Genomic DNA, 17,017 nt, shown 5'->3' on the forward strand with positions numbered 1-17,017 from the left:
GTGTGTGTGTGTGCGCGCGCGTGTGTGTGTGTACACGCATGTGAGTGTGCACGCGTGTGTGTGTGTGTGTGTGCGGGTGTGTGTATGTATATACTTTGTGTGCGCGGGTGTGTGTGTGCGTGCGTGTGCGCGGGGGTGTGTGTGTGTGTGCGGGTGTGTGTGTATATACTTTGTGTGCGCGGGTGTGTGTGTGTGCGTGTGTGCGTGTGTGCACGCGTGTGTGTGTGTGTGTGTGTATATACTTTGTGTGCGCGGGTGTGTGTGCGTGCACGCGCATGTGTGTCTGTGCACACGTATGTGTGCACTAGTGTGTGTCTGTGTGTGGGGCGGTAGGATCTGGGGTGGTGCTTTGCTTTCTATCACGCTAATATGTGCTTCTGTCTCCAATTGTAGAGGAGAATGACCCCATCATTCATGAATGTTTAATTGATGTACGCTATTTTGAACATGTGCGTCAGATTTTTAATTCTTTGGGCACAGTTCAGTTGCAGAACAGCCATAATCCTCAATCATAAAAGACCGAGCCTGCAGACCTGCACAAGGATAGCGCAGCATTGAAGCAGAAATCCAATCAGTGCGTCTTCTTGAAATGTTCACTTTGTCTTAACGAGCGTTTGTCATTTCAGCGGAGGGACAATATCTTCCTCCGCATTTGGACGAACTGTAGTATGGAGCAATTTAAGTCGTGGTTAATAAATAGGTAGTCGCATTGGAATCCTCCGCTTTACACAGTCAAAGCTTTCATCATAAAAATTCATGAGAATATCACTAATGTACAATGACGCCTCATCTTCACATTACCTGCAAGAATAGATTCATATGTTGATGCAATCACACTTTGTAAATAACCAATGATTGTAGCGAATGGTTCCTTTGTTCAGGGAGGATTTTTATGGCACAATAATAATTAACATTTGATGGGAATATTTCCACATTTTACCATCTTGTATTTTGTTTCCTGATCACTTTAGCTTTTTTTTAATGTCTGTATTACGGCACTGAAACACAAATATTGCGGTAATAAAGCGAGTTCTTCTAAACTTGAAAAACAAACAATAAAATCACAATTGTACCTGAAATTTTAAAAATGCATTAATTCTGCTCCCTCTGCTCTCCCAATTTCACTGATCTTCTTATTCCCACTCTCACACTCTTTCTCTCTGCCTCTGTTTGCATCTTTTAAAGTTTAAAGTTTATTTATTATTAGTGTCGCAAGCTGGCTTACATTAACACTGCAATGAAGTTACTGTGAAAATCCCCTAGTCGCCACACTCCGGCGCCTGTTCAGGTACACTGAGGGAGAATTTAGCACGGCCAATTTAGCACGTCTTTCAGACTGTGGGAGGAAACCAGAGCACCCGGAGGAAACTCACGCAGACACGGGGTGAATGTGCAGACTCCGCACAGACAGTGACCCAAACTGGGAATCGAACCCGGGTCCCTGGCACAGTGAGGCAGCTGTGTTAATCAGTAGCTCTATCATTGCTGATCTCTTTCATCTGAGGATATGTTTTCTTGCTCGTGGAAAGTTTCAGAAAGGTGTCTCACACTGAAACTGGATTTGAAGGGCAATTTTTCAAGTAACTGACAGCTCAGTCTTGAACAGTTGCTGAGGCTGATTCAGAATCCTGACTGCACAGCTCCACCTGTTTGCATGTCAAAACCAAAAAGGCGCCAGATGACAATGATCAGTACCTTTCTCTGCAGCCCAACAGCAACCAGATCATTAAGCACGTCCGTGGTGCCTGAAGTGTAAAATACTTCACTCCCTCTGTGTTTGAGTAGAAATGCAGCAGTGCAGCATTTACACTGAGAGAAAAGTGGCTTTCAGTTCAAATTGTTCTCAGAACGGTGGCACAGTGGTTAGCACTGCTGCCTCACAGCGCCAAGGACCCGGGTTCGATTCCTGGCTTGGGTGACTGTCTGTGCAGAGTCTGTACATTCTCCCCGTGTCTGCGTGGGTTTTCTCCGAGTGCTCCAGTTTCCTCCCACAGTCCGAAAGATGTGCTGGTTAGGTGCGTTGGCCATGCTAAATTCTCCCTCAGTGTACCCGAACAGGCGCCGGAGTGTGGTGACTAGGGGATTTTCACAGTAACTTCATTGCAGTGTTAATGTAACCCTACTTGTGACACTAATAAATAAACTTAAATACAGCAGATAAAAAGAGTAATGAATAGATTCATTAGGTACAATTTTAACTTCTATATGTGGAAGGGTTTAGGTATGGAAGGAGAGTTAAGAAGAACTTCTATTTGTCGTGCATCTTTAACACAATAAAACATCCCAAGACACTTAACAGAAGCATTTGAAAAGGAAATCTGTCACTGAGCCACCTAATGGGATATTAGGCCGTTGACTAAAAGCGTGGTCAAAGATGTAGGTTTTAAAGAGTGCCTTAAAGCAGGAAAGTAAGGTAGAGAGGTGGAGAGGAGTATAAACAGCGGATTTCCAAGCTTGGGCCCTTGTAGCCAAATGCACAGCTATCAACAGTGGACTGATTAAAATCAGGGATGCCCAGGAATCCAGAATTTGATGGGGGCAAATCTCTCAGGAGGGTCGCGAGGCTGATGGAGATTACAGAGAAGGGGATCGAGAGATGAGGCCATGGAAGGATTTTGAAACAAAGATGCCAATTTTAAAATCAAGATGTGCTGGGCCAGGATAACTGTTTCCAGGGAGAAAGAGAGAGAGGGAAGCAATCCCTCAGGAATGGAGCTTGGATTAGAATCCCTACAGTTCAGAAGGAGGCCATTTGGCCCATCGAGTCTGCATCGACCACAATCCCACCCAGGCCCTATTCCCGCAACCCCACACATTTACCCTGCTAATTCCCTGACACTAGGGTCAATTTAGCATGGCCAATCAACCTATCCCACACATCTTTGGACTATAAAAGAAAACCGGGCCACCCGGAGGAAACCCACGCAGACACAGGGAGAATGTGCAAACTCCACACAGACAGTGACCCGAGGCCGGAATTGAACCCTGACGCTGTGAGGCAGCAGTGCTAACCACTGTGCCGCCTAAACAGGTTCAAGAAACAGGATCAGAAAGAGTGGCCTCAGTTTTCCAATATTATAACTGAAGGAAATTTCTGTTTATCTAATACTGGATAATTTAACAATAGCGAAGATAGGGAGTGGTGAGGTAGAAGAAGGTCAAGTCTAGATCTTTGAAGGACACCGGAAACAACTGTGTGGGAGCAGGAGGAGAAGATGTTTCAAGTAATTCTCTGGCTGTGATTAGGTAGATAGGAACGTAAGCAGGTGAGAGCAGTCCCACCCAGCTGGACGACAGTGGGGAGGCTTTGGAGGAGGATGGTGCGGTCAACCGTGTCAAAGGTCAAGGAGGGAAAGTTTACACTTGTCAGATCCGCATGGGATGTCTTTGGTGACTTTGATAAGAGCCATTTTGGTCCGGTGACAGGGGAGGAAGCCTGATACTTGGAGTTCTGGGAACGGGTTTGGCTTCAACACATTCACGGACTTGAGAGAAAAAAGGCGAGTTGGAGAGTGGATGGTGATTTGCAAGGCTGGTGGGGTCAGGGGTGGTTTGCTCGAGGAGAGAGTGATAATGGCGGGTTTAAAGGAGAGAGTCATCCCCAGATCTCCTCCCCATCCCGGTGTTTGCGGAGGGGGTCAGGAATTAATGTACAGTTTCAGTCAGCCATTCTAACCCCTGTGGGATCTTTAACTAGAAACCCGTCCTTTAAGACGCAGTGCACCATCCCACCTCCTTCAACCGGAGATGGATTGCTAATACTGTGGCCCTGCTAAACAGCCACGGTGCTGCTTGTTTCGATTACCAACCAGTCCCAGACCCACACGCTCCCCCCCATTGTGTGTGGATCTGTTAAGATACCACCCATTGTGTTAGAAACCACTTCACAGTCCATTTTAGTTTACAGGCTCCATTTTGCAGATTGACCAGTCGAGACTGATTCTAAACTTGATTCTGACATTGGCCACTGCGCTCCAAGTTTGAAGGAAGCCTCTCGTGCTTTAAGCTGATGGCATTATGGTGCGATCTGGATTTTTTAACGTTACAATCAGTATGCTCTGGGGTGGCTCTTTCAGCAACTGTAATGAATGTCGTCGCAAAAAATGATTTAAAATTCTAATAAATTAAAAGCAAGACTGCTCCTCTGGTGAATGCTGTCTCTAACCATTGCTCCGAACCATGACTGAAAATCTGCCAAGATAGGATTATACATCTCATTTCCATTTAAAGCTTATTAATGGCGAGTCTGAAGATCAAATTGTTGCACTCAACAAATATCAAACTTCGCACTTTGATCTCAACTGAGTAACAGTGAATCCGAACAGTTCATCAGTTAGAATCATAAAACCCCCACAGTGCAGAAGGAGACCATTTGGTCCACCGAGTCTGTACTGACTCTCCGACAGAGCATTTATCCCTGTAACCCCAGGCCCTATCTCTGCAACGCCACATATTTTCCCCACTAATCTCCCCAAACTACACATTTTGGAACACGAAGGGGCAATTTAGCATGGCCAAACCACCTAACCTGCACATCTTTGGACTGAGAGAGGAAACCAGGGCACCCGGAGGAAACCCACACAGACACAGGGAGAATGTGCAAACTCCACACAGTCACCCAAGGCAAGAATCGAACCCAGGTCCCTGGCGCTATGAGGCAGCAGTGCTAACCACTGTGCCACCGTGCTGCCAGTTCAAGTCATTCTTTCAAGTATGCAAAAGTGTTGAGTCATAGAAATCATAGAAACCCTACAGTGCAGAAACAGGCCATTCGGCCCATCAAGTCTGCGCCGACCACAATCCCACCCAGGCCCTACTCCCATATCCCTACACATTTACCCACTAATCCCTCTAACCTACGCATCTCAGGACACTAAGGGGCAATTTTAGCATGGCCAATCAACCTAACCCGCACATCTTTGGACTGTGGGAGGAAACCGGAGAACCCGGAGGAAACCCACGCAGACACGAGGAGAATGTGCAAACTCTACACAGACAGTGACCCAAGCCGGGAATCGAACCCAGGTCCCTGGCGCTGTGAAGCAGCAGTGCTAACCACTGTGCTACCGTGCCGCCCTGAGTGAGGATGGCCAGCAAAGTCCTGCGATATTTCCGTGCTGTCGGTGGCCTGACTTTTATTCCTTTGCTCAGAACTCACTGAGTTGTAATTGCAATTCAGAAAGACTTCTCCATTTCATTAGTACAGGTGAGGTAGGGTGTGGCTTTATAATCAGAATTAGTCTGCATTTGCATCATGCAGTTTGACCTGTCCAAGTCTGGTATCTGTAGACAAAAGAGCCAATCTTCCTCAGCGTTATGCTTGGAAATCAACCCCTTTTCCACTATTTTGCCCAAATGTCCTGAAGTGGTCGGGAGCAGTGAGTATACCTCTGATGTTTACATTGTGGTTGCCTAACTGGTTTTGACCAGGTGCATGGCGATACTGTAGTTCATTGATCTTCTCATGGAGTCTCTCGGTGTTCACAACTTTAACCTGCCCATGATGGTTTGTGTCTGTCTTCAACCTAGTGTGAAAGTGGTGTGACAATAGTGTACCTTTAAGAAAGGTTTTTTTAAAAAATCATGATCTCTGCAGCTCTCACAGCTTCAGTGTTTCTCAGCTCACAGCCTTAGCTGATGTCATTGTGGCACCAGCTTGTCTGGAGATGTCCTTTTATTGCTGCTTAAACGGGGGTTTGTTCATTTTTACTGGGATGTTTGTGACTCTGCATTGTTTGGAGGAAAAACTGGTTGGCAGGTCAGGTGATAGGAGTTCTTTCCTCTTCAGTTTGAGCTGCTGTTTAGTTTTGAGTTTTAGTCTTAGAAGGGACAGCAAGGTGAAAAGAAGTCTCTCTCTCTCTCTCTCTCTCTCTCCCTGTTGTTTTGGAAATTCTGCTGGTGATCTGAAAGCAAGGTCTTGCCTTTCTGAAGGGGGCAATCTGCTGTTGGTGGCTTGCCTAGAGTCCCTGGTGTATTGGGAAGTTGTTCTGACTTCAAACTGTTCTGAGTTTATCCAGAGAACTGCAGCATTCATCCAAATGACTCAATTCCAGTATCACGTGGGCATCAGTCTATGCTGTATTGAACATGTTTGAAGGGTTTTGTTTATGGGATTGGTTTGATTGGGACAGCTCCTATGTTCGTTAAGGGTTATACATTATCATGGTTGTTTGTAATTGATAAAAGATTTTGCTAATTTTCCTACTATACATGTTAACTATATTCTTAAATAAACTTTGTTTGATAAAAGCTCCCTAGTGGGTCATTTGAATCATACCTGAAGTGAAACCTATCATGCTTATCCTGGCCAAATTCAAAGTGCAAAACTTATGATCCAGGCGGGCTCCATAAAACACTTTGGAGTTTCTGACCTGAACCAAAACAGTAGAGATTCCTACCAGTCAAAACTGGACACTTTCCAACCTCTGTCCAGCTGTGTGAATAGCTAGACCACAGAATGAACTTTTCACTACATCTGAAGAGAGATTCACAACTCTATAATCCTACTCTACTGATATTGAAAGAAAAGATTTTGTGGTAAAACACCACACATTGTGCGACAAATATGAATCACATCACCTTTAGATAAAAGCATACTTCACACAAGCATTGATTTCTAGGCACTGAACCATTTTCTTCTCACTTCTGATATTTCCTGATCAGACCAACCACAGTGAACAATACATTTTGCTACACACAATATTCTATTAACTGCTGCCATTCGAGCATATAATTTCACCAAAATGCCCCGCTTTTCTGTTTTTTCATGGCAGTAAAGTCTTGTCATGCTCATTGATATTGGATCGTTTGGGAGAACTCAGCTTGAAACAGCACATTGTCAGGAGTGACGCCAGATGTTTTCAGAATTCAAGCTAAATTGACTAAGTGTCTAAGTTGATATGTAGACAATACAGTGCAGAATAATCCTTCAAAGGATGCTATCCTTGTACGGAGCAAAAGGAAGCCCTTATTAAAATAACAACATTGATTTCAGATGAAGGATGAAAGCACAACCTCTGTCCTGATTCCTCGAATTGTTATTCTGACAAACATCAAAATGTGGAAATCTTTAATTAATATTTAAGTTGTTCTAATTGGCACAATGGGCAGGATTTTACAGCATCGCTTGAGCAAGACCGGAAATTCCCGCCTGAGATCAACGGACATTTCCGTTTGTCCGCCCCTTGCCCGCTTCATTCTGTGGCGAGCGGGGTGGTAAAAAATTCCGGTGCAAGAGTGGGATTTTCCAGCCACGTTCGCCCTGAAACCGGAAAATCCCGCCCGAGGTCAATGGACCTTTCCATGGTGCGCCCCTCACCCAGTTCTCGTGGCGAGCGGAACAGGAAAATCCGCCTCCAAGGGTGGGATTTTCTGCACCCCATCCCACCTCTCCCAACGGCGTGTTTTTCAGCAGGTGGGGATCTGGTTCCACCGATGTCTGTGTCATTTTGTGTGGCTGGCCCATCCCAACACCGGGTTTAATCCCAAAGATCCTGCCAGTGGAATATTCCCGCCCAAAGTATTATTTTTTTACACAATTATCATTTGAAACAAAATGGAATCAGGTGAATGCTTGTTCTACAGAAATGATCTGAGTTGCTCTGTTTCTTTGTCTCTGCAGGTTTCTACATGTATATAGAGACTTCTCGCCCTCGAACAGAAGGTGAAAGGGCTCGACTCCTAAGTCCTATTTTCAGCACACTGCCTAAAAATCCATATGGGTCCACTAACAGTGCTTACTGTGTCAGTTTCTACTATAACATGTATGGAAAGCACATAGGTATGTGTGAGTTAACATCATTTGTTCATCTATCTTTGAACTAGAATGTGTTAACAGCATCTCAACTTTATCTCATTGGTACATGGTCTGTTGAATGCAGAAGAAATGTGACTAAAATAATCTAGGTAGGAGTAGGGCATTAACATCATTTAAACAATGGCAACATTGAAAGCAGCAGAATAATAGGGTGTATTCTTGTACTATTCACATCAAGTCAGATAGTAAGTATTTTCTTGCAGTACATTTTGGGAACAGGGACATTACCATGGAGTGCTCGGGGAACTGTTAATAATTGGAGAAAATGCTAATAACAGCTATTCTCATTATTTTAAATTGTCTTTTTTAAAAACCTATGTATGCAGCCATGTACTTTGGAAATTAACATTTGATGATACAATATAATGTAAGGTTTGCCAATCGCCCGGGGTTGCACCTCATGAGTCATGATTTAGTGCAATCTTCAAGTCAAGGAGAGAAACCCAACCCCACTGCAATGTTACCAGCGGCAGGGGAGGCCTTGGGCCCAGTTAATAGCAACCTAAGGGCCATCTCCCAGTGCCACTGGGATTTTACCAACAGCAGGGAAAGTCGGTGCCAAGTGTCTATCCAGCCTGTCAGTGCAACCTGGCAAATTGGTGGCCAGGCAAGATGGGCGAGTGCCTTCTTTTCATGCCCCCTGTGCAAATCAGAGGTCCCCAACTACAAGGTGTTCTCCATCCACCCACATTTACCCTCTTCACTTGGTCTGCCCACGCTGTGCCTCAGATACTTTCTGTTCATCCGATACTGGATGCCAATTTAGAGAGAGTGGCAGGGACGAGGGAGGTCATGACAGATTGGAGCTGGGTGTCATCAGTCCACGTGTAGAAGCAGAGTCAACATTTTCAGATGGTGTAACCAAACAGCAACAGCAACAATCTTGAAGAGACAGAAAGTAATGGTGCAGGAGTGGGAAGAGAAGCCTTTAAGGGTAATTCTCCTATCATTGGTTAAATTTCCTTCATCAACGTAATCTCTATGAATGACTGAGTATGGAATCAGCACAAATTTTGCATTACTTCAGAGTTCTAAAGTATAAATGAGCAATACCATGTTTCATCATAACAGTCTTCCCCTGAATATCAAAAGATGCCTATCTTACTGTTTCTCCTAGGAGCACTCTGAGGGTTAGTATCATAAAAAAACTTAAATATCTGGAATTAAGAATCTACTGCTGACCATCAAACCATTGTCGATTGTCAGAAAAACCCACCTGGTTCTCGAATGTCCTTTAGGGAAGGAAATCTGCCGTCCTTACCTGGTCTGGCCTCCATGTGACTCCAGAGCAACAGCAAAACGGTTGACTCTCAACTGCCGTCCAAGGGCAATGAGGTTTGGGCAATAAATGCTGGCCAGCCAGCGATGCCCATGTCCCACGAATGAATTTTTTAAAAAGATGATTGGCTGTTCCCATGGAACTGAGGGCTCATGGGATTGGAATGGCCCTTGGAGTTTAATTTAGACAAATGCGAGGTGATGCATTTTGGTAGATTGAACCAGGGCAGGACTTACTCAGTTAATGGTAGGGCGTTGGGGAGAGTTACAGAACAAAGAGATCTAGGGGTACATGTTCATAGCTCCTTGAAAGTGGAGTCACGGATGGACAGAGTGGTGAAGAAGGCATTCGGCATGCTTAGTTTCATCGGTCAGAACATTGAATACAGGAGTTAGGACGTCTTGTTGAAGTTGTACAAGACATTGGTAAGGCCACACTTGGAATACTGTATACAGTTCTGGTCACCCTATTATAGAAAGGATATTACTAAGCTAGAAAGATTGCAGGAAAGATTTACTAGGATGCTACCGGGACTTGATGGATTGAGTTATAAGGAGAGGCTGAATAGACTGGGACTTTTTTCTCTGGAGCGTAGGAGGCTGAGGGGTGACCTTATAGAGGTCTATAAAATAATGAGGGGCATAGACAAGGTAGATAGTCAATATCTTTTCCCAAAGGTAGGGGAGTCAAAAACTAGAGGGCATGGGTTTAAAGTGAGGGGAGAGATACAAAAGTGTCCAGAGGGGCAATTCTTTCACACAGAGGGTGGTGAGTGTCTGGAACAAGCTGCCCGAGGTAGTAGTAGAGGCGGGTACAATTTTATCTTTTAAAAAGCATTTAGATAGTTACATGGGTACGTTGGGTATAGAGGGATATGGGCCAAACGCGGGCAATTGGGATTAGTTTAGGGGTTTTAAAAGAAAAAGGGCAGCATGGACAAGTTGGACCGAAGGGCCTGTTTCTATGCTGTAAACCTCTATGACTCTTGTCTCACGGGAGGTTTACCTGGGACAGACTGCCTGCTCCTTATGTCTAGGCAGTATGGTGTTGCCTCTTGCAACCACGGGCATTTACTACAAGAGGGGGAAAAAGAAATCTGTTGCTTGACACAGTTCATCAAACTGTACATGGCAAAAAGGCTACTGGTTAGCAATCATGATCAAAATCTTGACTGAATTTTGTTTATTCACTAAACTGGAAAAAAGCCAATTGTTTGTGCCAGTTTTGCTGCAACTGAAATATTGTTGCTTAACACAGACTGTGAATGAAATCTTGGACCACCTTGGTTTGCGTGACTTGGATGGTCACTGGGAAGTTAACTGGAGAAGCTATTCTGTACTTTCATTTCTTTTTATCCAGTGCAGAAACTAACCACCCAAATTGTGGGTGGGGACAACATCAGTTAGCTGGCTGCAGCCACCCAGTTAAAATAGGGGAATTTCACAGTACCTTCATTGCAGTGTTAATGTAAGCCTTACTTGCGACTAATCAATAAACTTAAAATAGGACTCAATCATAACTTGGGAGTCAGCTGGAAAGGAACAACATTTTATTGCACAAAATAAAGCAAAACCACAAACCTGGGGTGAACACAAACAGGTCCCAATTGAGACAACACAACAATGGACACACTCAGGGGCCTGCTTTATATAGGGCTCGGTATACAAGCTCCACCTGGTGAGGTAATTATCAATCATTAGGGAGCTTGTATTCAACAAGTCTTACAGGGAGGTCAATCAGTGATCCCACCATGCAAGTCCTGGGGGTTATCACAGGCCCCAGGTGTTTTGTTAAAAGCTAGAGCATTGCAGATTGACCTGGTCTTACAGTGTGAAATTAGGATGTGGGAGTGGGTTTTACGGTTTCCAGTGTGGTAAGAGGGACGGAATGGACAGTGCGCCATCTGCTCACTCCTGCCCCCACCTTTTCAAGATGTGGAATTGGCTGGCCAATAAACGGCCTCCCAGCAGGAATGCCGACCTGTTAGTATTGTGAAGTGGGGCTCAGCGACCAATCGGGTGTCAAGGGTGGGACTTGCAGAGGGAGAGAGATTAAACGGTAAACTGGCAGTCAATCCCTGCCACTAATTTAAAGACCCACTTTCCCCCTCATTTGCCCCTTTAATTATGAAGTCATCCTATAAAAACTTCAGAAACAAAGGGTGAAATTTTCCCATCCCACCTGGTACGGGAATCGTAGCGGGCGTGGGTAGACCATGCAAAGGTCTGTTGATCTTGGGTGGGGATTTTCGGCCTTGGGGGCGAGCGCAGCCAGAAAATCCCGTCTCTGGTCTGCTAACAGCTCAACACTGCCACCCTTAACAGTTGACCCTGCTGCTACATGCAGCCGTGCTCCCACTTGCAGATTTCTATCTACCCTTGTGCCACCTCCTCACACCTGGCGTAACTCACTCCCAAAGTATTTGCCATGCGACTTGTGGAAAGTGGAGTGGGAAGTAAAAATTGCAGTTGATTGCCTTTTTCACGTGCCCAATAGTTCATTAACTGGCTTTTTCTCTCCTAGAGTATGGCCCTTCCATACTCTAGGAGACAGGGTAGGATGATGCCATATTTCTGACCTAATGTCATCATGCCATGGTTTAAAGTTAATGTTTTAAAGTTTATTTATTAGTGTCACAAGTAGGCTTACATTAACACTGCAATGAAGTTACTGTGAAGATCCCCTAGTCGACACACTCTGGCACCTGTTCGGGTACACTGAGGGAGAATTTAGCATGGCCAATCCACCTAACCAGCACATCTTTCAGACTGTGGGAGGAAACTGGAGCATCCGGAGGAAACCCACGCAGACACGGGGAGAACGTGCGGACACCGCACAGACAGTGACCCAAGCTGGGAATCGAACCCGGGTCCCTGGCGCTGTGAGGCAGCAGCGCTAACCACTGTGTCACCGTGCCGCCCTAAAAATGAGCTTAATGCAAAATACTGCGGATGCTGGAATCTGATACAAAAACAGAAAAATGCTGAAAAAGCTCAGGAGGTCTGACAGCATCTGTGGAACAGTACAGCACAGAACAGGCCCTTCGGCCCACGATGTGGAGAGAGAGTAGAACCAATGTTTCGAATCGAGATGACCCTTCGTCAATGGCTCTGACAAAGGGTGATCCAGACTCGAAACGTTGGCTCTATTCTCTCTCCACAGATGCTGTCAGGCCTGCTGAGATTTTCCAGCATTTTTCTGTTTTTTGTTGCTGAACATTAGCTCGTTGGGAGGGAGGGATCAGCCTGCCCAATGTTCAGCCGTAAAATCCAACACATGGGGTGGGATTTAATGACCCTGCTCGGGTGAGGCTCGTAAAATCCCGCTCGAGGTCAAGGGAGGATTCCGGAATCGGGGCAGGCGAGGCGGTAAAATTCCAGCCATGGTTTCTGAGGATCAAGTGAAAACTTAGCGTGAGTGCAGGATGAATAATGGAGATCACAGCAGGCTAAAGACATTGCGATAAAATTGCTTCTTTATAGCACAGGAAGGTGTGGGACATCCGTAAGCAAAATAATACCAGCATGTCATTCATCACAACCCAATTCATTTGAAGTTTAGATTGTTCCTGCTGGCAGATTGCACAGAACTTGTCTCAGCAATATTGTATTCTGAGAACTTTTCACTTTTCAAAGCAGTTTTAGCTGCTAACTGTGCCAAGCCACAAGAACTTGACACACAGTGGGTTGCCCCAAGAAGTTCCATTGAAAATTGAATTACACTCTGCAGTGCTGACATTTATCTCCTGCGACAGATCATCAGCATTCTCTGATCTTTGTCAAGGCAACACGCTTGGCGCTTGCCTCTCATCAGATGCAATTTAGTAAAGTGCCTGTCCTCTTGGAAAATGTTACGCTGGAACTCCAAAGCTGTAATGCAAACTTTGATAATTGACACCGAATGAATTACGATCATGTTAACAGCCAGCAAATCACGCAGCCTGTCTGTTCAACCCCCAAATCATTATTGACTGCATCAGCCACTGGGGAATCTCATTCGCTAATGTCCTTTAGGGAAGGCAATCTGTTGTCTTTACCTGGTCTGGCCGACATGTGACTCCAGATCCACAGCAATGTGGTTGACTCTTATGGGTAATCAGGGGTGAGCTTTAAATGCTGACCCAGCCAGCAAAGCCCACACCCCATCAATGAATGAAAAACAACTGTGAATGTTAGAAAACTGCGATCAAAACAAGGAAAGATGGAAATTCTCGGTAGCTCTGGTGGTACCTGTGCAGAGGGGAAGGGAGGTAATGGGCTGAATGGTGCTGGCCCCTAGATGATGGAAATGGAGGCAGAGAGGCTAGAAGTCAGGGGCTCCCTGACCCAAAGAGGGTGCTAAAGGCAGGAAGGTCAGTCCCCAGAGTCCAGTGATTTTCCCTCAGCCCCCTCTGATTTTTTTTAATTTTGAATACTCCGATCTGAAGGTGCTCTTGTAGTCTCCGACCTGCTTCAGCAGCATCCACCTCCCTCTCTTGTGGTTGATGAGGTTGCAGAGCTGCCTGCTCTCTGATTGGGCCAACAGCATCAGGAGCCTGCTACCATCTTTAATTTGACCCAGGCCTGGAGGCAGCCAATTCGCGATCACCTCCAGTGAAATACCCAAGCCCATCCTGATGGTGGAGAGTGTGGGATCTGGACCCCATTTGGTCCCAACATCAGGGTCCCAAAAGTCACGGTAAAATTTAGTCCAATGTTTCAGGATGATGTCTCTTTCGTATCATTGTTACATGGAGCCCTGTAGCAGCAAAATTGTAATAACAATGCTTTGGTACAGTTTCACAGTCTTTGTCATGGGCAAACCTTAGGCTTTTCCTTCTATTTCCCATGATCAACATACTTGTTTGTGGATGTGTGTATTTTCTTACTCTCATCCAACTTCAGTATCTTGAAAGAGAAAGAAAGACTCTCTCCTCGAACCTTCAAGCTCACCTGAGAAATCCACATGCAGGTAGATTAACTACAAGCACCTTCGTAGCTACCCCAAGAGATCTATGCTTTTGTACAAGACCTTCACTCCAACCAAAGGATCAACTCAACTAAGAAACATCAGGCCTGCATCAAAATAGGGACTGAGTTAAATTCAAATTTTATGAGTCAGGATTTTTCATCACCATTTTCAGATTAATTTTCCAGCTATCAGTCAGAAAAGCAGTTTAGCAGCAAATGGAGCATTGGTTCCTTGTGTAAACAAACCTCCGCTAATCCCCTCTTCAATCTGCACTGGATCTGTCAATCAAAGCAGTTCTAAGAGGTTTCAGAGCAGCCGGGTGTTATGAGAGAAAGCAAGGGGATCTCTCTCGTGAAACAGATATCTCCTGTCACTCAAAGCACTTCATAGAGGCCCAGTCATACCTGGGGCTTTTGCAATCAGCCAAGGACAATCCCTACTGTAGTATAGAGTACAGCTGTGTTTTTGAAAGCTTCCAGGTGTTCGGGGGAATGAATTTTCATGAGACTAGGCCACTTTAAAGGTTTTACAGAACACAATCATTTAAAAAATAGCAGGAAGGTGCCTGAAATCACCATCCTTCCAGTGATTTCCATGATTTCCAGGGCAACAAGGAGAAGTCCAGCCCCAACCCAAAGGAGAGCCCTGAGCCCTTCTCTCCAGCCCGAGTCCCCCAACCCCCAAGTTCCATAAGGGTCCACCCTCTGCAGTCTGGTTGTGGTAGAGGAGCACATGGACGGAGTTGGAGGCAGTACTTACCTTGGAGTCCATGGCACCTGGCCCCCGATTGTCAGGACCAAGACTAATTGACTTCCTGCTGGGGTGGGGCATCCCAGGAGGCCGTAGAATCAGGCTTCCGGCCCACTAATTGTATTCCGATGTATATAAATTAGTTGTGATCAGTTTCACACCTGCTGTGGACGAGAACGTGATCCAACCGCGAGACGCACAACGGGTTTGACGCCCAGCAACCATCTCGATTTTGCCCCCACACCCTATTGAACAGACCATTGGGAATCCTGGCTGGGGCCTGGAGAATTGCCACAGTGTTTAGTTAGTAGTGTCTGCTTTGTTTGACTTCTGTATAGTAAAATCATTTCTTTAAACTGGTGATTTATAATTTCATTCTTTTAGGAATGAATTTATTTTTGAACATTGAGATACGGAGATTGTAACATGGTAGCTTATTTAAAAGTATTGTATGAGCACACGGTTTGTGTTGTTTCAACTCTATTATTATCTCAACTCGTAACAGTGAAACCTCCTATGCAGTTATTATAATCCTTTTAATCGTGCTGTAGTTGCAAGTTCCAATCATGACCAAGCGAATGCCACAAATCTTTCAACTCCCCTTCCCACTTCCAGCAGTCATTTTGGCCAGAGTTTTACCGCTTCGCCCGGCTCGGGATCAGGGCGGGCCAGGCTCGCAGAACGGAAATCTCCATTGGCGTCGGACGGGATTTTACGATCTCGCCCAAGCAAGGTCGTAAAGTCCCGCCCTTTGTTTTTACCTCAGTCTGATGGTTTGAGTTTTTCATTCACTAAGATGTTTTCCTTCATCTTTAGATGTTGCCTTTTGCCTTTTTGTTTTCCTTAACCCAATCCACCAGCATCGGCTACCTTTCTTCAGCTCCTAACTGAGCCCTGTAGCCTCTCTCTATTTTACCTTCCTGCACCACTCCTTTGCTCTTCAATCCCTTCTTGCCTTTGGCTACTGCTCTCAGCTTCGTCCTGCTGCTGTGAACAGTTGCCAGCTAGTTTTCTATCCCTCTATCTTCCCACTCCATGCCATCCCAGCTTCCACCCTGGACAAAAGGTTCCACTCTCATCTTGATGTTACTTCTGTTACATTTCAAAGAATCATAGAATCCCTGCAATGCGGAAGGAGGCCACTTGACCCATTGAGTCTGCACCCACTCTCCGACAAAGCATTTTGCCCAGGTCCCAAAAGGACATTTTGTTTATGATAAAAGCAAAATACTGCAGATACTGGAATCTAAAACAAAAAATGCTGGAAAATCTCAGCAGGATGAGGATTTGGATGCTTTGGAGAAGAGGGTTACCAGGATGTTGCCTGGTCTAGAGGGTATTAGCTATGAGGCGAGGTTGGATAAACTTGGTTTGTTCTCTACGGAACGATGGAGATTGAGGAGTGACCTGGTGGAAGTTTACAAGATTCTGAGTGGCATGGACAGAGTCAACAGTCAGATACTCTTTCCCAGGGTAGAAAAGTCAAGTACTAGAGGACATAGGTTTAAGGTGCATGGGGAAAAGTTTAGAAGAGATGTACAAGGCAAGTTTTTTATACAGAGGGCGGTGAATGTATGGAACACACTGGCTGGGGAGGTAGTGGGAGCAGGTACAATAGCGGCATTTAAGGGCAACTAGACAAATACATGAATAGGATGGGAATGGAAGGATATGGACTCTGTAAGTGCATATGGTTTTAGTTTAGGCAGGCATCATGGTCAACGCAGGCTTGGAGGGCTGAAGGGCCTGTTCCTGTGCTGTAGTGTTCTTTGTTCTTTGTCTAACAGCTTCTGTGGTGAGAGAACAGAGCCAACGTTTTGAGTCTGGATGACTCTTTGTCAGAGCTCATCAGAACTTTTATTCTAAACTTGCAAACCTTTCTCTTAGTTGAATTAGCCCTCATCTTTTTCAGAGGTGCCTCACTTGACGTTCGAAACTATCCAATAACCAAGTCCACAACAGCTGTTAGTTTGATAGCAAGTCATCAGAGAAGGAGATCCTTAGGGCTTAGCAGAAATTGTGGATTGCAGAATATTGGCTGAGCAGCACACCTTCGATATCAACACAAGAAAATCTGCACAATGCAGGTATATTGCTTGGAAAAAATGTCAGACTTCTTCCCTTGTGATTAGAGGCTCATTATTTCTACTGAAATGAAAGAATTAATATTAATTTGGAATGTAAATAAGGACCAGGCCATTTCCTTCCTGTGCTTAAGTTAC

The 17,017-nt window shown here is 45.2% G+C and overlaps 1 protein-coding gene across 1 annotated transcript in view; it reads left to right on the plus strand.

Annotated features, from left to right (window-relative positions):
• The window catches only part of mdga2a (MAM domain containing glycosylphosphatidylinositol anchor 2a), a 589,650-nt gene that overhangs the window by 544,651 nt on the left and 27,982 nt on the right, over positions 1-17,017 (plus strand). The window contains exon 14 of the mRNA XM_078233125.1: positions 7,622-7,780. Within this exon, the coding sequence (XP_078089251.1) occupies positions 7,622-7,780 (159 nt within the window). The remainder of the gene's footprint in view (positions 1-7,621; positions 7,781-17,017) is intronic.

Source organism: Mustelus asterias, chromosome 18 (assembly GCF_964213995.1).
Source record: "Mustelus asterias chromosome 18, sMusAst1.hap1.1, whole genome shotgun sequence".
Classification (NCBI taxonomy): Eukaryota; Metazoa; Chordata; class Chondrichthyes; order Carcharhiniformes; family Triakidae; genus Mustelus; species Mustelus asterias.